Source organism: Cynocephalus volans, chromosome 5 (genome assembly GCF_027409185.1).
Source record: "Cynocephalus volans isolate mCynVol1 chromosome 5, mCynVol1.pri, whole genome shotgun sequence".
NCBI classification, from domain to species: Eukaryota; Metazoa; Chordata; class Mammalia; order Dermoptera; family Cynocephalidae; genus Cynocephalus; species Cynocephalus volans.
Genome location: NC_084464.1, coordinates 48,472,250 through 48,496,923, shown reverse-complemented (window position 1 = coordinate 48,496,923; position 24,674 = coordinate 48,472,250). Strand labels below are relative to the sequence as shown.

Below are 24,674 nucleotides of genomic sequence, written 5' to 3'. Positions count from 1 at the left end.
TGAATGGCTCCCTTTTTTCAGTTGTTCTGGCTCCTCACTCCTGCGTGGGTCCATGGGAACCCTGTCAGTGGTCTTGCTGTCCTGGAGGCCACCAATGCCCTCTTCTCTCTTGCTGCCTCCAAGCAACTCCATCTGAAGGGCACAGCTGTGGCTTCTGCCGGCTCCTGATCCATGTGCTCATCAGCTCCAGCATTAAAGCAGCCACGGCTGAAACACTCAGAGCAGTTTTTTCTTTCTCTCATCATGGTTTCTCCCGCCTTCATGAACTCTGTAGGTCTCTCCTCATCTTCCCCTGAGCTCCAATGGCCCCAGCTTGGCTGATGTAACATTTTTATAGTTGTAAATTGGTTGATTTGTGGGAGAGAGTGATGCTGGGAACCATCTATTCCACCATCTTGACTGGAACCCTAAAATGTTTTTAACAAAATGAAAATAGAAATATAACATATCAGAATTTGCAGGATGCAGCTAAATCATGCTTAAGGGGAAATTTTATAGTATTAAGTGCCTCTGTTATAAAAGAAGAAAGGTTCCAATTCAACAATTAAAGCTTCTATCTTAAAAAGCTAGAAAAAGAAGAGCTAATAAAACCAAAGCAAGCAGAGGAAGAAAATAATAAAAATACATGCATAAATTAATGAAATCCAAAAGAGAAAAGAGAGAAAAATCAAAAAACCAAAGCTAGTTCTTTGAAAAGATCAGTAAAACTAATAAACTTCTTGACAGACTGACAGAGAAAAAAAGAAGATACAAATTACCAATATCAGTAATGAAAGAGAGGATATCTTTACAGACCCTGCAGATATTAGGAAGATAATAAGATATTAGAATACTAAGAAAACCTCTGCATATATATATATATATATATATATACATATATATATATATATACACATATATATATATATATGTATATATATATATATATATATACATATATATATATACACACTTTTTTTTTTTTAAAGATGACCAGTAAGGGGATCTTAACCCTTGACTTTGTGTTGTCAGCACCACACTCAGCCAGTGAGCTAACAGGCCATTCCTATATTGGATCCGAACCCATGGCCTTGGTGTTATCAGCACCACACTCTCCCAAGTGAGCCACGGGCCGGCCCCTTGAAAACCTCTGCACATATAAATGGACTAATCATATGGGCCAATTTCTTAAAATCTACTAACTATGAAAACTCATCCAAGAAGAAATAGATAACATGAATAGTCCTATATCTACAAGTATTTAAAAAATCAAATTTATAGGGTTTTTTTAAGCATCTTCAAAAATACTGAGGTCCAGATGGATTCACTGGTGAATTCTACTAAACATGTAAAGCAAATAACACCAATTCTACACAATCTCTTACAGAAAATAGATTAAGAAGGAACACTTTCCAACACGTTATATGAGGCCAGCATTGCCTTGATACTGAAACCAGATAAAGACAGTAGAAGAATAGAAAACTGTGGAACAACATCCTTCATGAATATAAAAACAAAAATCTTACACAAAATACTGGCAAATCAAATCCAGCAATAGATAAAAAGAATTATATACCATAGCCTACTTATAAGACTGGTTAAATATTCAAAGATCAATCAATGTAATCTATCATATTAATAGACTTAAAAATCAAAACCTCATGATTATATTAATTATACAGAAAAAGCATTTCACAAAATTCAACATCCATTCATAATTAAAAACTAGTAGTAAAAGGGTAAATGTATATATTCATATCTGTGTGCATGGCTATATATAGCTAACATCATATTTAATGATGAAAGACTGAAGCTTTCCCACCAAAATCAGGAATAGGGCAAGGATGAACACCCTCACCACTCCTATTCAAATCCTATTAGAGGTCCTAGCCAGTGCAATAAGGTAGGGGGAAAAAAGGTATATAATTGGAAAGGAAGAAAGAAAAGTATTCTATTCCCATTTAACATAATGTCTACATAGAAAATCCCAAAAAATCTACATAAAAATGCTCTTAGAATTAATAAGTGAGTTTATAAATTTTTCAGAATTCAAATCAACTGACAAAAATCAGTGATATTTCTATATACTAGAAATTAACAATTGGAAATCGAAATTTTTAAAAATACCATTTACAATAGTTTCAAGAAAATGAAATATTCTAACAAAACTTGTGCAGGATATGTCTGCTTAAAAAAAACACAAAATGTTGATGAAATTAGTCAAAGAAGACCTATATAGGGAGACATACCACATTCATGGATTGGACGCCTCAATATAGTTAAGGTGTCTGTCAATTACCTCTAAATCATCTATTGATTTAGTGCAATTCCAATAAAAATCCAAGCAGGAATTTTTGTAGCTATAGATACAGTGATTCTAAAATTTATATGGAAAGACAAAAGTACGTGGATAGCCAGGAACAATTTTGCAAAAGAAGAATAAAGCTGGAGGGTTTATACTACCCTATTTTAAGACTCACTATAAAGTTACAGTAATCAAGGCAATATAGTACTGGTAAAATAATAGACACATAATCAATGCAACAGAGAATAGAGTCTAGAAATAGACCACACAAACATGGCCAACCGCTTTTTGACAAAGTGCAGGCATGTCAGTGGAAAAAGGATTGTCTTTTCAACAATGGGGTTGGAACACCAACTGAATATCCATATGCACGGAGAAAAAATAAAAAAGGAACCTTGAACTAAACTGAAATCGTATACAAAAATAAATCAAAATGTATCATAGATCTAAATATGCTTCGTAAAACTGCAAAACTTTGAAGAAAACAGTAGAAAATCTTCATGACTTTGGGTTAGGCAGATTTCTTATATATGACACCAGAATCATGATCCATAAAAGAAAACACTGATAAATTGGACTGCATCAAAGTTATATGCCTTCCCTCCCCGTGACGTTATTGAAAACTATTGCTCTGTAAAAAACACTGTTAAGAAAATGAAAAGAAGGTTGTCCAGTCAGCTCAGTTTGTTTCAATGTGGTGCTGATAACACCAAGGTCTAGGGTTCTGTAGGGTTCAATCTCTGTACCTGCCAGCCACCAAAAAGAGAGAGAGACAGAGAGAGAGAGAGAGAAGCTACAGACTGGGAGAATGAATTTGTATCAGAATATATAAAGAGCTTTCAATAGTCAACCATAAGAAAACAAACAACCAAATTTTTCAAATGGGCAAAAGATTTGAACAGATAGTTTACCAAAGAAAATATATAGGTGGCAAACAAGCACTTGCAAAGATGCTAAACATTATTAGCCATTACAGAAATGAAAGTTGATACCATGTTAAGATACACACCTATTAGACCAGCTACACTTTTTTTTTTTTTTTTTTTTCACCTGACAATACCAAGTGCTGGTGAAGACTTAAAGCAACTGGAACTTATACATTGCTGGTGCGAATACAAAATGGTACAGGCACTCTGGACAACAGTTTGGCAATTTCTTATGATAAAACTTAGACATATACTTACCTGATGACTCAGAGGCCTCACTTAGCTATTTACCCTAGATAAATGAATCTTATGTTCACAGAAAAACCATACATGAATGTTTATAGTAGCTCTACTGATAATTGTAAAAATATGGAAAAATCTAAATGTCCTTCAACAGGAGAAGGAATAAACAAATTATATAAAATTATACAATGGAATATTATGCAAGCAATAAAAAGGAACAAGCTATCAACATATGTAATTTGAGAGAATTTCAAATGTTGAGTGAAAGAAACCAGGCTTCAGTGGTTACATACTGTATAATCCCATCTACGCAAATGTCTGGAAAAGACAAAACTACAGGAACAAAGAATACATTGTGGTTTCTTAGGGTTAGGGATGGGGGAGGGTTTTACCACCAAACAAAGTTGGATGTGTGAGGGATTGGTTAGGGTAATTGTTTTTCACCTTGATTGTAGTGGCAGTTACACAGATCTATACGTGTTAAAACTTACAGAAGTAGAGGCTGGCCTGTTGGCTCAGTTGGTTAGAGCAGGTGTTGGTAACACCAAGGTCAAGGGTTCAGATCCCCGCACTGGTCAGCTGCCAAACAAACAAAAACCTATAGAACTGTACACTAAAAAGTCCATTTAACTATATGCTATTAGTTTTCACGAAAGTGCAAATTAAAACCACAATGAAATATCACTTCACACCTACTAGAATGACTAAAAAAAATAGACAAAACCAAATGCTGACAACGGTATGGAGCAACCATAACTCCCACACATTACTTGTGGGAGTGTAAAACGGTACAACTATTTTGGAAGTCAATGTGGCGGTTTCTTGTGAAGTTAAGTATACACCTACTCTATGATCCAGCAATTTCACCTCTAGGTATTTATGAGAGAATAAAAACATATGTGTACAGAAAGGTTTATACATAAATGTTCATAGTAGCTTTATTCATAATCACCTCAAAAATATAACTGTGCAAAGAGACCAGGCACAGAAGAGTATATACTTGTTATTCCATTTCTATAAGTTCAAGAACAGTCAAAACTAATCTATGGTGACATCAGAACAGTGGTTGGCTCTGCGACAGAAATTGACTGAAAAGAAGTGTGAGGGAACTTTCTGAGGTGCTGGAAGTATTTTACATCTTGATTGATTTGGTGGTTACACAGTGTATTGGATTGAATTGTGTCCCCCCAAAACTCTCTGAAGCTCAAATTGAGTTTTATGTATTAGAAACTTAGCCCCCACTGTGACTGTTAAGAGGGTGAGAAATCCTATTATGGTAGTTGAAAGGTGGAGCCTTGAAGAGGTGATTGGATTGTAGGACTGTGCAGTAGTGAATGGATTAAAAATGGTGGTCAGAGGTGTGATTCTGAGGGCTTTAAAAGAAGAGGAGAGTCTGTCTCTCTCTCTCTGCTCTCTCTGCTTCCACATCTTGCAATGTGAGACCCTGGCTCACTGTCGCCACCACCAGATGGGCTTTGGACTTCCCAGACTCAGAAACTGTAAGCAATAAATTTAATTTTCTTTATAAATTACCAAGTTCCAAGTATTTTGTTACAAGCAATGGAAACAGACTAATACACACAGGTACATGCATGTCAAAATTCAAGGAAGTGTTCACTTAAGATCTGTGGTTTCACTGTAAATAAAATTCACCTCAATAAAAAAAATTGAACATATGTATGAGATCTATCTATCTATCAGTAAAAATGCTGTTACTTAGCTCAAATGAGAAAATTAAATTGTGAGATGGCCTTTGACACGCGTATTTTGTTAAACATTCAATCAATTTAAAAGTTTTGCTTCAATGGTCATAATTGTTGAAAATCCCCATTTGTATATTAAAAACGAAATATTGTTGTAAATAGAATTAAATCTTCTAGAATTTTCCTTTAAATCAAGGCAAGAAAAATTCTTTCCCAAGGAATATAGTAATTTTCTGAGGAACTTTGAGTTAAACTCCAATTGTGTTTTCTTTTGTCCTGAGATCAATAAATTCATCTTCGGTTATGTCAACATCTTAACATCTTTGATTCAGTTTATATAAGAAAGAAATGAATTGCATATCTGTGGTTCAACTTAGAAGCCATCAAGATAGAAATAGCTTTTGGAAGACTTCTGAAGTGTTCCAGAAATTTACAGAGTTCTCTTTTCAAAGAAAATGACAGAGAATTTTGTATTACAACTCCATCTTAGAAAAACATATCCTCCAGCTTCTTCATCGACCACTCAGCCAAAAAAATTTTTAGTTTTTTTCAGTAGTATCCCTAATGTTGGCTTAATAACAGTGAATTGAGGGCCGACCGCGTGGCTCACTTGGGAGAGTGCAGTGCTGATAACACCAAGGCCGCGGGTTTGGATCCTATATAGGGATGGCCGGTGCGCTCACTGGCTGAGCGTGGTGTGGGCGACATCAAGCCAAAGGTTATGATCCCCTTACCGGTCACACACACACCCCAAAAAACACCAAAAAAAACAGTGAATTGAAAGGCTTAATTCATTCACATGGTTAAAAGTATCTGCCAAATAAGCGAACATATCAATAAAATTTTCCTTTTTTCATAATGTCCCAAGAGTAGATTTTTTTTCTTTCACTCTTGTTTTATTTCAGTTAAAGTAAAACTTCTGCCCTTTTGATATAGGAGGTGTTCAGTTTCCCTGGGCTTGGATCACAGGACATGCACTGGGTAAGCCATTCCCAAAGATTTCAGGCCCCTCCTTTTGGCTCTCCCCTAGAGGAAAGTTACTGTTGCCAGTTAGACTTATTTTCAGCAGAACAGGGAAAATGAGACCACAAAGGACTGCCTTATGCAAATCCAGTGGCTGGGCATACTCAGTACAGAAGGGTTATATTACCCTGGTAGCTGAATGACCTACCACTACATGTGCTACAGAGCACAGAATACTCTTGAATATATCTGGTGCACGTGACAGGATATAACCAATGAATATGCTCCGGGAAGAGACCAACTGAGCATGTGCAAGACTAATGTTACATATCGGGGAACCACCCCTTTAATTAAATATTCATTAGATAGAGAAACTATAACAGCCAAATCCCAGCAGAAGACTGGTGGTTGCTCACTTTCCTGGAGGCAACCTGCACTTTGCTGGTTGAGGTGTGTATACTTTGTATTAAACTTATCTTCAGCAAGTGGCTGCTGACTCTCTTGAGCCAGCCTGAGCTCTGTACTGAACTTTAAGTGTGTGTTTCTTACTTTTGTGTTAAACTTGGTGTGGGGTCTGCTCAGTCTCTGGAACATGCCGCACTCTCTCCACAGAAACTGTATTTCTTTCTTTTTTTTTTTTTTAAAGATGACCGGTAAGGGGATCTTAACCCTTGACTTGGTGTTGTCAGCACCACGCTCACCCGGTGAGCTAACCGACCATCCCTATATGGGATCCGAACCCATGGCCTTGGTGTTATCAGCACCGCACTCTCCCCGAGTGAGCCACAGGCCAGCCCCAAGAAACTGTATTTCTTTCTTTTTTTTTTTTTTTTTTTTTGTCTTTTTCGTGACGGGCACTCAGCCAGTGAGCGCACCGGCCATTCCTATATAGGATCTGAACCCGCTGCAGGAGCGTCACTGCGCTCCCAGCCCTGCACTCTCCCGAGTGCGCCACGGGGTTGGCCCGAAGCTGTATTTCTTATCTGTTATATTAAACATGTTCTACTGTGACTCTGCCCTTGAATTCTTTCCTGTGGTGGAGTCAAGAACCTGGTAAGAGGATGGGGGTGTTGAGGCCAGCTATCTGGCCCCCTGGACCCCACCTCCGACATCACTTAGTTTGAAAAAGCACTTCAGGGTATAGTCTCATTAAGGCCAGTGAACTTCTGTATGGTAGAGAAGCAATTCATATTTTGCTCTCATATCTTGATGAACATTTTAAAAATGCGAGACGTGCTTCTGATAAAGTTGATGATGTTTATAGCTGTTGACAAAACTCCTTTTTTAGGATTGTTAAAAGAACGTTTGTTGTCAGTGCATGTCTGTTTGAAAAAAAAATAATGATGCCTATGTGAAGGGTTTGCTTTCTCATTAAAGGAGCAAAACTAGATGTATTAACAAGCATTGCAGAAGCTCCATCTGTGCAGAGTATAAAGGTTTTCTTTCCAGTTTTATTCAGCAAATAATCCTTTAACTATTTCCAAAATGTTCACAGCCTTTGTAGTTTCCAAAAGGACTCACAAAATAAGAGATCTTCTTTGATGGCACCAGTATGTGAACAAGAAACAAAAAGAGGGAGCTGACTACATTGAGAGATTTCTGTTGGAAGACACATCTTACGTAGGTGCACCTTCAGGCTGGGCAGTTGTGAGACTCTTTCATTTTGCTGATATACTTCAATTCACATTAATTTTTACACACACACACACACACACACACACACACACACACACACACACACACACACTCTCTCTCTCTCTCTCTCTCTCTCTCTCTCTCTCTGGCTTTTGTGTCCCTTAACATTCAATAGTTGAAATACAACAATATAATGCATACTTTTCATCATTCATCTTTTTCTTTAAAATTTCATTTTAAATTGGGTTTGTAAAAATATACTAAATAAAGTTGAAACATTCGATTCAACTCACTCATTTTAACTTTTTTATTTTGAAATAATTTGAGACATAAAAAAGTTGCAAGAGTAATACAAAGAATTTCCATATACCCTTGACCTAGATTCCCCATTTGCTAACATTTTATCACATTTACTTTATCATCTTCTCTCTCTATATATACACATACATACCTTTAAATATACATAGTTTTCGCTATTACTATTTTCTTTTTTTGTTGTTGTTGGCTGTTTTGGGGCAGCTGGCCAGGACGGGGATCTAAACCCTTGACCTTTGGTCTTTTAACACTGCACTCTAACCAACGAGCCGACTGACCAGTCCTCTCTATTATCATTTTATACACATACATATTAATCTTGCTATATAAATACATATTGCTTTTATGAACCACTTGAAAGTAAATTATGGGCATGATGTCTCTTTATCCCTAAATACTAAACTGTTTGTGTCAAAAAAACAAGGATAGCCTCTTACTTAGCCACAGTATAATTATCAAAATCAGGATGTTAACACTGATATACTCTAATCTACAGATGTTATTTATATTTTGCCAGTTGTCCCATAATGTCCTTTATAGTAAATAAGTTTCTTCTGATCCAGGGACCAATCCAGGATCATACATTAAATTATATATAATGTTTCTTCAGTCCCCTTTAACCTGAAACAATTCCCAAGTCTATCTTTGTCTTGACATTAAAAAAAAAGTTATTAGTAGAATATTCCTCAATTGGATGTGTCTAATGTTTCCTCATGATTAAATAGGAGTCATGTACTTTTGGCAACAATACCATAGAAAGGATGCTGTGTCCCTCCTGTCAGGAGAGGCATGATGTCAGTTTGTAGTATTACTAGTGATGTTAACTTTGATCACCTGTTTAAGGTTGTCTGTCATTTCTCTGCTGCAAAGTTACTATTTTTCCCTTTGCCATTAACAGGTATTTTGACACTGTATAGATGTTCTGTTCCTCATCAAGTTTTGCCAATTAGTTTTAGCATCCAATGATGACTCTTGCCTGAATCAATTTTACTGTGGTACTGCTAAATGGTTGCTTTTGAACTCCATCATTCCTTCTTCCATGATTGGCTGGCATTCTATTGCTAAGTAAGAATGTTTCCTTCTCCCTAATGTATGCATGTATGTATATATATCTGTATGTATTTATAAGTCTTAGGTTATTATCCATTACTATTGTTATTTAATGTTTCAATTGACATCTTGAAACATTAACATCAACTTTTGTATGGTTTTTCAGTAAATTGTTTTTATGAACTTACTGAGAAGTAATTTGTATGTTAAGTAAAATGATATTCAAGAAATATGTATAACAAGTTATAAAAAAATTAAGCTTTACACTTTATCTAAAGTTTTATCATCTTTATTGATTTTTAAGTCTCACATAGGCATGTGGCTATAAGAACTATGTAGCAGCAGTAGCTCAAGAATTCTATCCTCCCAAGGATCTGGCTATAGTTGCACATGATATTGACCTGCTTTCTGTGCCTTCCTGGCAAGAATGGTTCTTGCATTTTTATACACAAAGTTTTATCTGCAAAGTTTTTATCATCATATATATTACACAATATATATCACATCACACAACAATGCAGTGCTATAGTTACTGGTTTATACAATCTTATGTTTTTAAAGATAGTTAAGAAATGAGAAAAATACAGAAAAAAAAAAGAGTCTTTTATATTGACCCACATATTTACCATTTCTGGTGCTCCTCATTTCTTCCTGTGGATTTGAGTCATTTTCTGGAATCATTTCCTTTTGGTCTGAATGACTTCCTTTAGTATATCTTGTAAAGCAGCTCTACTAGCAACAGATTTTTTCAGTCTATCTAGGGATGTATTTATTTTATGTTCATTTTTAAAGGGTAGTTTTACGGGATAGAATTTTTCCTTCTGCATATTAAATGTCATTCCAATGTCTTCTGATCTCCATTGTTTCTGATGAGATGTCAGCCATTGATTGTATTGATGCTCCCTGTACGTGATGAGTCATTTTTCTCTTGCTGCTTTCATGATTTTCTCTTTGTCTTTCAACAGTTAGACTATGATGTGTCTAGGTGTGGGTCTCTTTGTATTAATGCTACTTGACGTTTGTTGCATTCTTGGATATATAGATTCAAGTTTTCATCAAATTTGGGAGGTTTCTGACTATTATTTCCTTTAAAAAATGTGTACCTTTTTCTCTTCTCTCCTTTGGGTACTCCCTTTAGACATAAGTTGGTATACTGGATATTGTTCTATAGGTTTCTGAGTACTGTTTTTCTTCATTTTTTTTCTTTATGTTCTTCAGATTGGGTAATTCCTATTGTTCTATATTCAAGTTCACTGATTCTTTCTTCTGCCATCTAGAATCTACTGCTAAGTCCCTCTAGTAAATTTTTCATTTGTAGTACTTTTTTTGTGGTAAAACATACATAACATAAAATTTGCCATTTTAACCATTTTTATTTATTTATATTTTAATACCTTTAAATTTTTCTTTTAAATTAATTATTTTAATACCTTTGCTGGTTTTGGCTTTTTTTTGGTGGCTGGCAGGTATGGAGATCTGAACCCTAGACCTTGGTGTTATAACACCCTGTTCTAACCAACTGAGCTAACTGGCCCTTAACCATTTTTAAATGTACATACAGTTCAGTGGCATTAAGTATATCCACATTGTTTTGCAACCATCACTACCACCCATCTTCAGAACTTTTCCCACCTTCTCAAACTGAAACTGTGCCCATTAAACAAAAACTTCCCACTCCCTCCTCTCCTCAGCCCCTGGTAAGCACCATTCTACCTTTTTGTCTCTATGAATTTGCCTGTTGGAGGTACCTTATATAAAAGGAATCATACAATATTTGGCCTTTTGAGACTGACTTTTTCATTTAACGTAACATCTTCAAGATTCATCTGTGTTGTAGCATGTCTGAATTTCCTTTCTTTCTAAGGTTAAATAATATTCCATTTTATGGATAAACCACATTTCTTTTCTGCTCCCCATCCCCCATTTTCTTTTTCTTTCTTTTTTTGGCAGCTGGCCAGTAAGGGATTGGAACCCTTGAACTTGGTGTTATCAACAGGATGCTCTAACCAAGTGAGCTAAATAGCCAGCAGCCTCCCCCACACTTTCTTTATCTGTTCATCCATCAATAGGCACTTGGATTGCTTCTACCTTTAGGTTATGATGAACAATGCTGTTATGAACATGTACATTCAAATACCTGTTCTTGTCCCTGCTTTCAATTCTTTTGGGTATATACCAGAAGTAGAATTGCTGGGTCATATGGCAATACTACATTTAATTTTTTGAGGAACCACCATATTGTTTTCCACAGTGACTATACCATTTTACATTGCCACCAGCAATGCACAAGGGTTCCAGTTTCTTCATATCCTCACCAACACTTATTTTCTGTTGTTTTGTTTTGTTTTTAGTAAGAGCCATCCTAATGGGTGTGAAATGATCTCACTGTGGTTTTTATTTGCATTTCCCTAATGATTAGTGATATTGAGCATCTTTTCTTGTGCTTATTGGCCATTTGTATATCTTCTTTGGAAAAATATTTATTCAAGTCCTTTACTAATTTTTTAATTGGGTTGTTTGCTTTGTTGTTATAGAGTTGTAGGAGTTCTTTATATATTCTGAATATTAATCCCTTATCAAATATGATTTGTAAATATTTTTTCCATTCAATGGATTGCCTTGTCATACTCTTGGTAGTATCCTTTGATGTACAGAAGTTTTTAATTTTGATATAATCCAGTTTGCTTACTTTTTCTTACTTGTTGTCTGTTTTAGGTGCCATGACAGAACCATGATTCTGCTGGCCGTGACTTCTTTATATCACAAGTTTCCAATTCACATCTTGAATGTAATTAATGGACATTTGTCATGCATACAGCTCTAAATGTAAGGGATGCTGGGAAAGCTAGTACCTAGCTTCTTGGGGATGAGAAGGGTAGGGGGTAAGGAATAAATGTTGCTTCATAAGGAAAGGGACTAGTTAAACATAAGAAAGTAGCTAAGGTGCTGGGTGGCCAAAAATAAGGACAAATGTAGGTGGGAGGGTTGCAGGAAAAGGGCAGGAACCAAAGATTTTTGTAACAACATTTTATGAGTGCTTAATTTGTTCCTACTGATGTATCTGGAGATTAAGGAAAAAAAGAGAATGGGTGATTAAGGAGTATAATAAGAATGCATTCTTGAAAATTCCTATAAATATATAAATATATATTCCTATATATTTTTAAATAATATATTCTTATTTTTAATACTCAGCCACTCCCTACTTCCTGAAACACTGCTTTTCTATATTAGTCAAAGTTCTCCAGAAAAACAGAACCAAAGAGATTTGCTTGTTTTTTTTGGTGGCTGGTTGGTAAGGGGCAAAGAGATTCATCATAAGGCATTATTAGTTTGCCAGTTATGGAGGCTGACAAATCCCAAGATCTGTAGTCAGCAAGCTTGAGATCCAAGAGAGCTGATGGTGTAAGGCTAGTCCAAAGACCTGAGGTTTGAGACCCAGGAAGAGCTGATGTTTTAGTTCGAGTTTGAAGGCAGGAAAAAAACCAATGTCCCAGCCCAAGGCAGTCAAGCAGGAAGAAATTCCCTCTTACTTGCCAGAGGGTCGGCCATTTTGTTCTGTTCAGCTCTTCATTTGATTGGATGGGGCCCACCCACAGTAGGGAGGGCAACCTGCTTTATTCAGCTTACTGACTCAAATGTTAATTTCATGCAGAAACACACTCAGTCCCGGAATAATGTTTGGCCAAATGTCTGGGCACAATTCAGCCCTGTCAAGTTGACAGGAAATTAACTATTACACTTCCTTTCTCAGATGTATCACTGTTTATAATTCCTACCTCTTAACTCCTAACCTTTATTGGCCTCTGCAGTCTGCTCCCCTTGAATGTCAGTTGTCCCCAGAGTTCTGTCTTGGATAGTTTTTCCCTCTGCCTCTCTCATGACCCCAATAACCATCTATACATCCATGAGTCCCACATTTGTTTCACCAGCCCAGCACTCACCTCTGACTCTCAACTCTATGTTGAGAAGTCACAAAATTCTTATGATTGATGCCATGTCCTCCATCCCGGAGCAGTAGCTGCTTCATGTCATGATACAGCCAGCAATTTCATCAGATCACTTAATGGGGCATTTCTTTTTGTCACAAAGATAACCACAATGCTTCCTTGAGTTTACATCACATGTGAATTTTTCCACAACTGTGTGAGAGGTCTTGAAGCAATAGCTCTCCTTCCCCAGCATGTACGCTCTCCCAGTTAGCAAATATTTATCTCAACAACAAATTCAGTGGATGTTGGAATGTATGTGGGTCTGATATCACGTGGCACATTTAACAGATTCACGTGGCTTAGGGTGTAGTTCACACCAACCAGCACTAAGGCTTCAGCCCTGGAGAAATGACTGGTGCCTGAGCCACAGAGTCCATTCCCACCTCCTGTTAAATGATTCTTGTAGAAAGAAGGCTTGACGAAGTATAATGGATCAGAGTGATTGGCTGTGCTGACTGAGGCTCCGCTGGTATTTATTACCTCCCTTTCCTCCATCCCCTCCACCAAGTGTCTACCTGATCTACATTGAAGCTATGAGAACTCAGGTAATTGAAGAAGGAAATAGGGGGATAAGGTGGGTGGCATAACATCTATCTTCTCCCTGGCCTCTGGGATTAGGTCTGGGCCCCAGTAGTTCCGGGATTGATGGTCAGCAGCAATTTTGTTGAGAAACTGGAGATTCTGAAAGTGTTGGTGATTCCAAAGGTGTCAAAGTGTGGTCTCGAGTTGTGGGAAGGGCTGTGCTCTTGCCCCTGTACCGACAATGCTACCATCCCGGCAATTCCAGAGCACTAGAAAAGACACAGCACCCTTAGCCTGAACGGCGGCTTTCTCACAAGAACTGGGAAGACTTGGGGTAAGAGGGCTTTAGGAATCAAAGGTCTGGGTGCCTGCCTGCACAGGACTGTGGTATGAGTGCTTCAGGGCCTGTTCTCCATGCTGAGGGCCCAAACTTTCCACAGAGATGCCCTTGAAGTCATCTGGCTAGAGCTCGGTAGAGGCCCAGGAGAATTGATCTCTAAGGAGCTGGGGGCTGGCCAGTTAGCTCAGTTGGTTAGCATGGGGCTAATAATACCAATACCTATACTGGCCAGCTGCCAAAAAAAAAGCGGGGGGGAGTTCCTAAGGAGCAGGTTCCTACATCCTGAATGGAGGTAAGAGAAGCAAACTGAAAAGGTTCAGGCTACCCAGATCCTAGAAGTGTGAAACGCCAGCTTTGGATCTTGGGGTGGACCCACTGTAGTCTGCAGGACCTCCTGCCTGGAGTTTGAAGAATGTGAAGAAACACCCAGCATGCTAGCTTGGTAGGCAGCACTGCCTAAACACCTCCCAGATTCTCATAAAACCTTTTGAGATGCTTTTGACCTTTTGACCCCTTACTAAAATGTGGGCCCACAAAAGCTTTTTTTCTTTTTTGCTCATCACCATACCAAACACCTGGAGCAGTGCCTAGTTACAAAAAAAAAAAAAAAAAAAAGGCAGGAGGTGCGACCATTCAATAACTATTGCTGAATTGAATTTATTTGGAAAAATGCAGAGTACAAGTGGCCACTGCATAACAAAAGAGTCACACCAGACTGAAGTACTCAGAACCTGAAGGGAAGTGGACAACAGGAATAGCAGGTCTGCAAATTGGATCTGAGGTGGGATCTGGGTTAGAATTTGGTAAAGCAGCAGCAAGCAGGAAATATTGCTTGGAGATTAAATGAGCTCAGGCAGCCCACTGTGGGTACCCCAGGGATGCCACAGACAAAGGGATTACAACATCTGAGTATTTGCTGAGCACCTACTATAGCTCCAGCCCTTTTCTAAACTGAAGAATCAACTGAACAAGTCAGTTCATTACTTTTTTTTTATCAACACCAGGCCCCACCTTCCCAAGAGCTCCCAATTCCTACTTCCTCAACTCCCATTTGTGGAGAAAACCGAAAAAGTTGACTAGGTGGGAGGTTTCTTTTTCTGAATGAGGCTAACTAGTATTCAGAATAAACCCTTGGCCTACTGTAGCCAATGGCAACATCCTGCTCAAATCAGGCCCTGCACCTATTAACAAGACTGTGGCCCTGGGCGAGAAAGTGAGTGATTACAGGATTCTCCTGATCTTCTTAGGTTCTTCTTAGTTTGGGACCACAACGCAAGTTAGACATTCCTTCTCTTAATTTCAGAGTCAAAGAGAGGTAACCCTAGGAGTCATCCAATGCCTGGGGGAATGCAAATCATGATAAATTTACCTAGGGCACCACAGGTTTCAGGGTTATCCTTAGATATGGATTGGAGAGATTCCAGCCAGTCAGTCTGGAAAAGCCAATGAGCACATGGAGAATTGCCCATCCCAGGCACTCCTGCAACTGTGGTAACTGCCTGGATGGTCATTCACAGAGGGTAAGAGCAGTGAGGGAGAAGGGCTGGAGATAACGAGAGGATTTAGATCTTTCTATAAAAACAGCAGCTTCCAGAAAGACTGATGATGGGTATCCAGTTATCCCACCCACTAAGGTTAAGTCCCCCGCCTTGGCACAGTCTGAGTGCTGGGATGAAGCATGCCTGGAGGTAGAGAGAGCCCTTTCTAGGTTAACAGAACCAGATGGATATGGGACACCTGCCACTAACTGCAAAGTGCTTTAACATAGCTGGCTGCATTCACCTGCTTAATAAAGCCAGAATATGAAACAAATCCTCTTTACCCAGTTTCTCAGAGTTCTGTTGTAGAGAATGTGCCTTTAATTAGAGCCAGACTGCTCAACAGTATACTATAGTTTGGTGCTGCAAGGCAGAAAAGTTACCATGTATTTTTCTAGGCAAGCAAAACACAGATAATGTTTAATATCAGATATCTCTCCAGGGAAAGAACATTCTGTAGCTCAGAGAAATAATGCAAGTTTGGGTTAGTTTTGGTTTGTTTGTATCTTTTAAAAATAGAACATTAAGGCTTTTTTATTTGTTAGCAGTGCAATAATAACTGGTATGTAATTATTTAGGCTTCACTTTGCAGTAATTTAGAGATGAAGAAACAAAGGCTCAGCGAGGTTGAGTAACTTACCCAAGGTCACACAGTTACAAACAGCAGGGCCGGGATTCAAAACCAGGTAGTCTGGCTTTTAAATTTTAAGTTTTATTTAATTTTCTTTTTAATCTGTCTTTGAGAGCTCATTCTTAAATTGTGTGGCACACTTGAGAGGCATGTGGTGTTCTGAAAGGACAGGTTGCAAGTCACTCTGGCAGCTGTGGGAGGGAACGGTCAGTCTGTGAGGTCAGTCTCTGCAGGTGGCCTTCAGGCTCTTCAAATCAAGATGTTTCTACTTTAAAGATCTGTCCTCTAATGATGTATGTACAATGATGTTCTCTGCAGCATTGTTTTAAGAGTAAAAGTTTGAAGCAATCTAGATTCCCATCAAAAACAGGCTGAAAAGTAAATTATGGTACAAACACAATGAAATAATAGACAACTATAACAAAGAAAGAAGAAATTCTTTGCATGGAACCATTGCTAAGATACATCTGAAAAAAACGACAAAGTACAGAATAGTGTACAGTTTATCATTCGTGCAAAAGAAGGGAAAAGACCACACGTGTATTTGCTTGTATGGACAAAGGGTCTCTGGAAGGATACGCAAGAAATTGTAATACTTGTTTTGCCTCTGTGGAGTGAAGTGGCCACTAGGGGGCAGAGGTGAGAGGCTTTTCATTCTATGTCTTTTTGTACCTTTTGATTTCAAACCATGTGAACACATTACCTACTCAAAAAACGTGTATCTGTACTCTTAAAAATGAATATGATATGTACACTTGAAAATTGACAGAACATATACAAATTTATACATGCAATTATATACATAAAACACATGTATGGGGAAGTTATTACATCATGATGGTAACAATCTCTTCCTTCTGTTCTCTATTTTTTCAGAATTTTTACGACATAGTTATAAATAAGTATTTTTAAAGTATTTTTTCTGTTTAAGTTACTCCCTCCTTGACTCTACCAGTATTTCAATCAGTAATCATGGGTAGAAAGATGGAAATGAAGACTAGGGACTCCAGAATCCCAATATTCACAGTATCCTCAACAAAGAAAAAGAAATTCTACCATCCCTAAAAAAATCAGGAAGTTAGTAATTCCCAACCCTTTATGAAAATACATGGGGTATAAAGAACTTCAAAGGAATGGTTCTCCAGGTAGGCAGTAAAGAGGGAGAGGGAAGCAAATCATTACATGATATAATGCACAGTTTCGCACTCTAGAGAGCTCCTAATTTCAAATGACCACTCTTTGACTTTCTGTATTTTCCCTCATTCTTATCACAGGTAAAACCAAGGATACCATAGGTTGTCCTAAGCTGCTTTCTCCATAATATAAAAACTGATTTTCTTTCTTTTAAAAAGGGGAGGTGGGCAAAAGAGAGACAACTTTTAATTAAAAGGAAAAAAAAAGAAAAAACACATCAAGTTCTCATAAAATCATTGACCTGTATTCATGACACTGAGTAAAATACATTTGGAAATGTATTGAAACTTGATGGAAAGAAATTTCCCCCACCCTGAAACAAGGTTAAGCAATGACCCACCTCTGGAATAAAAAGAAAACACGGCAGTCAGTGCCCATCTGGTGTGGCCATGATCTTGGGATTGACTTCTGAGGCTGACATTCACTCAAAATCTATCACCTGATAATCAGTTTCTTGGTTATAATCTACGAGTTGCCAGTGTTTACTTGTGAGACTGTTTGGGAGCTGGAAGGAAAGGAAGGTAAATACACCAAAGCCCAGCTGAGCAATCGATAGTTTTTATATTTTATTTCCAGGAAATGACATCTTGTTTTCACAAAGAAGTAAGCCACCCTCTCAAAATAGAGGCTTCCTTCAGGGGCAGCTGTGGGGTACATCCAAACTGTCTAAAACAAATGTCAACATAGGTGCTTCTGAGGTATCAAAACAATAACAACAACAACAAATTTAAAAAAACAAAATATAACTCAAATAACACATGTAGAGGAGCACAGTCTATTAAGACCTTGAAGCAGTCAGTGCCATGAGTCCTGGTGGTGCTTCAGACAATAACAACACCAGGATACAGAGGTGAGTGCAAGGGACTTCCTAACCCAGTCTCTGTCCCACATGGCTTCAGATGACCTGCAGAGTGGACAAGTTGTGTCCAGAGAGAATCCTCTAGACCATCCCAGGCTCCCACTGCCTGGCAGTCTTTCAATTGCCCTTAGAGAACAGTCTTCAGAACAGTCTCTTTGCTTGGGAGAGAAAGAAAAGAGAGATAAAGGAGGCCCCTGCATGTCCCTTCCTTGGCCTCCCTTGATTCCATCCTTGCCGCCCTCAGTCCCTTCCCCACACAGCAGCCAGAGTGGACTGAGAAAATGTAAGTCAGATCATGTCACTGCTCAAAGCCTGCTCGCCCTTTCTCTCGGAGTAAGAGTTAAAGTCAAATCCTTTCCAAGGCCTTCGTGGCCCTACACAATCTGCCCCCTGCCTAACCTTCCTCATCTCTTGCCACCTCCCCATCACTCACTCCACTACAGCCACACTGGTCTCCTTGCTGTTTCTTCAGCAGGGAAAACAGCCCTTTGACCTCCAGATGGAAGGACCATTCGGACATGGCAGGGCCTACAGAGTCAACAAAGAATTCGTGGTTCTAAGACTTCCTGGGTTGCTAGATCATATAGTCCAATTAATCTCACAACTGACCTTTGCTGAGATGGTAGTCCCTTCTCCCACTGAGGGAACAGTTCCTATGATGCCCTTGTCATTTCAAACTGTATATTCTGAGATGCCAATAAGGGTGACAAGTAAAAAAAATTAAGCAGACCAAAAAAAACCATCTTGATGACAAGGAAAGGAAGGACAACTGGAGACAAAAGAAGAGAGAAGAAAAAAAAGGAGGAAAAAAGAGGGACTGATAAGAAATAAGATAAAAGGTTCTAGTAAAAAATCTGCTTATTTTCTATCCCATGAAAATTCTGAAAAGCACAAATTTTAAAAAGTCAAAAATTTAAAAGTGTACGGTGTTATATACTTACTATTTGAGTGTATGGATGTGAAAACCCCTACCCCATCCTGACCGTACTGAGAGCCGTTTTTCCTTACACAAACACTGTCCTATACAAGGCAGACAGGAATGCTGCCTTCACGCACATGACTCTCTAGATTCTCTAGAGGCAGGATTGGGTGTTAAAGTTAAAAGTACCTGCTAAAAAATTTTCTCTATGGATGAGACACAGTTACTACTGCATCTCCTCCAAATATTCCCTTACAGGGCTCTGTGTTTCAGCAAAGGATGGGCAATATCAGGGAAAGTCTTCCAGTGGGAAGACAGATAGTTCTCAGAACTTGGGCTCTGCCAGTTTCTGCTGTCCCATATCTGGACCATCTCCCTCTTAGCCTACAGGAAGCTGACAAGAGCCATAGGCCATGTGGTCTGACCCAGGCCTGTCTTACCTGAGAGCCCCTAACCTCTGGAGGAGCCTCTGTCTCACAGACTCACTAAAGCTGTGCTTCACAAGCCTTTCTCCCCACCTTAGCACACCTGAAGGCCACAGCACACTCTCACTAGTAGCCTCAATTAAATATTATAGTAGCAAGGGAATGCAGTTGAAAAAGACCCTGGGTTGACAATCACTATTCTAAAGAACAATGAGATTTTATTTCTAGTTCGTTTGCTTTTTTCTTTTCTGAGCACAACCCAAAGAAACTGCTAGAGAGAGTAAAAAGTGAGTGTTAACCAACTAACATTTAAGTATTGTCAATCAACTAACATCTAATGAGAACAGAAGAATCGGGGGAGGGGAGGCAGCTGACAGAAGACTGCTCCTTCACCTCACCAGATCCACAGGGAAAACCTATAGAGAAGATTTCAAAAAATCTCTTCCCTTCAGAAAAAAAATCTCATGTCAATATTCCAGAGAGCCACAATTACTCAGGCAAAAAGATTTACTGAATGTCTGTTATCTGCCCCAGCTCCAGAGCTTTCCTTCTTCAACTCAGGATCCAGTACCCTAACATTCTCCCCCTCCCCTCTCTCTGGGCCTCAGAGTTTATAATAATAGATCAATGGCTAATTAGTCATGAGGCAGTACTCCCTCCCACTGGGATATGGAACTTTAACATAACAACCAGTTGAGGAGGCACAGGAGGGGGTCTGCTCTTGGTGAAACCAGAGTATAGGTATGCCTGCATGGGCAGCCCCCTGCTGCCACAGGCTGGCAAGCTTCCCTCTCTGAATTCGTGATAAGAGCAATCCCTGTCCAGGGCCCTGGCACAGTGCCAGAATTTTGACAATTATAGGGTTGCTACTCCTAGTTCCCAGATCCTAAATTTGGTCCTTTTAAAAAATTCCCAAGCACTGGGGATTAAAACAGCTTTCAATTGGCCCTAGAATATGCAAGGAAAGTTGGCATTTGAACTGAGAATTTTCTCTAAACCCCACACTGCAGCCCAGTGAAGCTGCTGATGTCTCTGGCACATCTTTTCCACAAATTGGGTCTCAGAACCTTCTGTCTGTCTCTAGAGAAAACCTCAAAGCTGCAGTCACTGTGATAACTGCAGAAACCAAGATGGGTGCCAGAACTGTTCTCAGCTGACACGTGCAACAGGGAGGCCGATTCAGTTTAGTATGTAGCCACCTAGTGTTACCAAAAAGGTGGAGAGGTACTCTCTTTAGCCTTTGAAGAGAAAAGGGGTGGGGGTAGGGAGATCTGATTATTTACTCTGCAGAATTAAATATGTGTAAAGGGAGTAGGAGGTGAACTTGGGACACAGGGCTCTTTCCCTTTCCAAAGATTCATGAAGCCATCTACTGTGCTTTGACAGCTGAGAAGAAACCTAGGCAGTGGGCTGGGCAAAGAAATCACATGGGTGTCCCCACCCCCACACAGACCCAGAACGCTTTAGCTCAAAGACCACAACCTAGGGCTGGCCCGTGGCTCACTTGGGAGAGTGCGGTGCTGATAACACCAAAGCCATGGGTTAGGATCCTATGTAGGCATGGCCGGTTGGCTCGCTGGCTGAGCGTGGCCAAGGGTTGAGATCCCCTTACTGGTCATCTTTAAAAAAAAAAAGACCATAACCTGATCTTGGTCAAATCTGAGTTCCCAGGTTACTGCTCCTCTCAGAAAGGGAAGCAGGGGAGGTGGGAAAAAAAAAAAAAAAAAAAAAAAGCATTCACAAGGCCTCAGAAGACACTTCCTAAGCCTTGGCTGTCCTCATGCAAGTCTTGCACCATGTGAATGTTATGTCCTATGTGGGCCACAAGGGGTAGAGGTGGGGAGCAGGTCACTGTCTCTCATGCCTATGATTTGCTTGTACTATTTCCTCTGCTTGGAAAGGTAACCTTTAGGGAACCTTTAGGCTCAGTTCAAATGTCACTTCCTCCATGAAGCTTTCTCCCATATCTCCACCTGTCCTCCCCTCCTCAGAAGTTTCACAGCACCCTGTTGTGGTACTCATCACACTATCTACTTGCCTTTTTATTTCTTCCACCAGATGGTGAGAACTGTGAAGGTTGAGATGTTTTATTTTTCTTGATGTCTAGTGTAGTGTTCCTATAAATACTTACGAAGTAATGGGAGGTGAAAAGAAGGGCAATGAGATACTACCAGAATCAAGAGGCTCTTGGAGGTATATATCTGTGGGGGCTCAAAACTGTGCACAAAATCCAGCACATGAGTGTCCGGAAAATGGAAAATACTTTGGTTCCAAAGAACCAACTGAAGGCTGACCTACTCTGCCACAAGCAGAATGTCTTCTTCAGGACTACCAGTCTTGGGCACACTCCCTGATGAGCAGCTGCACTACCAGCCTTTGTGACAAGCTTGCTGCCTCCACTCTGGCTGACCAACTGAAGGCCAGTTTCATACCACAGCTGCTTGTAAATCAGCATCAGATTCCTGGCTCGACTCAAAGTGACTGACATCTGTTGAAGGGTTGGGGAAAGGAAGCAGTGGATAGAAGATCCTATTCTTAGCAGTGTGGGTTTCAGCTGTCTGGCTTCTCTGGACTTAGACAAAGGTACAACCAAAGACACACATGAACATGCGTTTCCAATGGCCAGGTGGGTGGGAACTACCTGTAAGGGAAACGAGCTTCCTGTTCTTCTCTGATGGGTCTATTATGTACAGCCAATTGACATCACAGCACTTTGGCTCTGAAGCTTTCCCAGAAGGTAGTGCTGTATTGAACTATTAAAAGGACTGAACCTGATAGTCATATCCACCCTGCCTCTACACACTATTACCCCTACCCAATAACCAATCCTTTCTACCCATTAGCTTCCTTGTACTTTTTGCCCCAAGAAACATGCTTTTGTCACAGAGACATTCATGTCTCAAGCAGAGTGGCTCTCTGCAGCCCTTAACACAGCAGACCTTGAGTGTGGCAAGAGCACTGAAAAGAGCAGATATTCACTATGGATCCACAGTTCATTAGGGAAATCACCTATCCCTTCCCCAATCTCTTTATTCAAACTGTCTCTGACTTGGAGACTTGTTGCCCAATTTGTCTCATTACACTGTGCTTCTTAAAGACAGAACCCTGTGTATGTGTTTTCTTCAGGTATTCTCCAAGTTGTGAATTTTCACTTGAACACATCCTATTTATAATTCATTATCTACCCAACTCAAGATAACACCTGGACAGCAACTAAACTGTCTTAAACAACAGCACCATCTAGGGATCAGTACAGCAAGCCATCTGACTGTTTTCTAATTGTACCTTTTTTTAGCCTCCACAGCCAAGGCACACGTACTTAAGCTTCCCACTTCCCTGCTACTCAAATAACAGGTTAATTCTACCTCAACTCTCTCTCTCACATTATCTTTAACTCCTTTTACTCTTTCCCATTTCTTCCACCTCTTCCTTAGTTCAAAAATCATTTATCTGACTCCCTCTTCCCCAACCAAAAAAAAAAAATTGTTGAAATTTGGAAGTAAATAAGTCCTTTGTTGAAGGGTAGGAATTCTCACACTCACTTACCTTTTCGTTCCCTAATGAGGATAATACGTCTTTCTTTCACTTCCGAGCTCAGATTATCTACCATCTTATTAATACAATTGTCCAGAACCAGGGAGTGGGTTTTGGACTTTATGTCCTTCCGACAAATGGGGCATTCTATCTTCCGCTTCATCCATTCATTGATACAGAAGGAGCAGAAACTGTGGGCACAGTTCAAGGTGACAGCCTACAATAAGAATGGGAACATACATATCAGAACCGTCATGCTTACATTCTCAGGGTGGATGTGATCTCAAAGCTAGGACAGGAGCTAATTTCCAAAGCCAAATGGAAAGTTAACCACAATCTCATCTGGAGGACTTATAAAGGGTATTAGAATCATTTTGGGGGTTGGGAAGTTTTAAGCTTCATGTTAGACAATTCATTTCCTCCTTTCTCAAACTTAAGGTCATAGACTCAGGCCTCAGGTAGGCTGATTTGTCTGTTTTGTTCCACCAACTCAGACCACACTGCCAATGTGGGTTAGCCACCTTGCAAACAAATGTCACTGAACACAAGTAGGACTAGTAAGTATGTGAATGTAGTGGTACTAATTCTCCTATGAAAAATTTATGCCCTGCTAATAGTGAATAAGAACCTCAATTCTAATGTACAAAGAAGAGTGCATACTGTTATCATCTCTAAAGAAACTAAAAAAGCAAAATAATATAAAAGGGAACTAAAAAAGCTGGGTGGGAAAGGAACTAAAAAATGTAAAACATGTAATGGGTTCACTGACAGTGCCTGAAGCCCTAAGTAAATAAGCCTATGAAGAGAGAGAAAGCAGAAGGAAATCTGTATTTGCATTTGGGGCTCCTCTGAGTATCCTTCTGGTCAGATTTCTGCCAGAGACCTTTTCACTCCCCAAAATATAAACCATTCTTTTTGTTCCTCTTGTATCTTCTAAGATACAACCTTTTCTGAGGCTGAAAAGTCCTCATTCCTGCTTTTAGGATGGCAGTGGAAAATAAAACATGTATCTTCCACATGCCACGTGGAGCCCAGAAAGCTAAAAAAATAGGAGATATTCTATTTACTAACTGAGATAAACACTCATAAGTAGGACTAAAACCCTGTCTAATTAAAATAAAACATCTTCCTAAGACTAACTTGAAGAGGTTACCAGTAGAGTAGGTCAGGCAGTATTCTGGAAACAAAACACAGGTCAAGTTGTTTGTCTCTTCTATGTCTGTGCAGATGCTCTTGGTTGGAAGAGCGCAAAAATATGACAGAATAACAGGGGACAGCCCGTGGCTCACTCGCAAGAGTGTGGTGCTGATAACACCAAGACCACGGGTTCAGATCCCATATAGGGATGGCCAGTTAGCTCTCTTCAGAGAGCGTGGTGCTGACAACACCAAGTCAAGGGTTAAGATCCCCTTACCGGTCATCTTTTTTTTTTTTTAAAAAAAAGACAGAATAAGAAATGGTAGCCTAGGAGCAAGAGATTCATTTTCATAAGAAGCATGAGAGTCCATGAAATATATTCAGCTTGGCCCCTAAATTCCCAAAGTAACTACACATCAATGACACTTACCACCCTGTTTAAAAGACTGCACTACAAGCCTACT

General features: G+C 39.3%; 1 protein-coding gene across 3 annotated transcripts in view; it reads right to left on the bottom strand.

The window, feature by feature from the left end:
* Window positions 1-16,984: 16,984 nt before the first annotated feature.
* Window positions 16,985-24,674, bottom strand: part of RNF8 (ring finger protein 8) — a 31,868-nt gene continuing 24,178 nt past the window's right edge. For 2 of the 3 annotated variants that reach the window (XM_063097184.1, XM_063097185.1), the window contains 2 exons: window positions 23,086-23,290; window positions 18,238-18,353 (listed from right to left, as the gene is read on the bottom strand). In XM_063097184.1, coding sequence (XP_062953254.1) covers window positions 18,337-18,353; window positions 23,086-23,290 — 222 coding nt within the window. In that variant the 3' untranslated portion in view covers window positions 18,238-18,336. Of the gene's footprint in view, window positions 18,354-23,085; window positions 23,291-24,674 lie in introns of all 3 variants that reach the window. The other variant, XM_063097186.1, reaches the window with a different exon arrangement.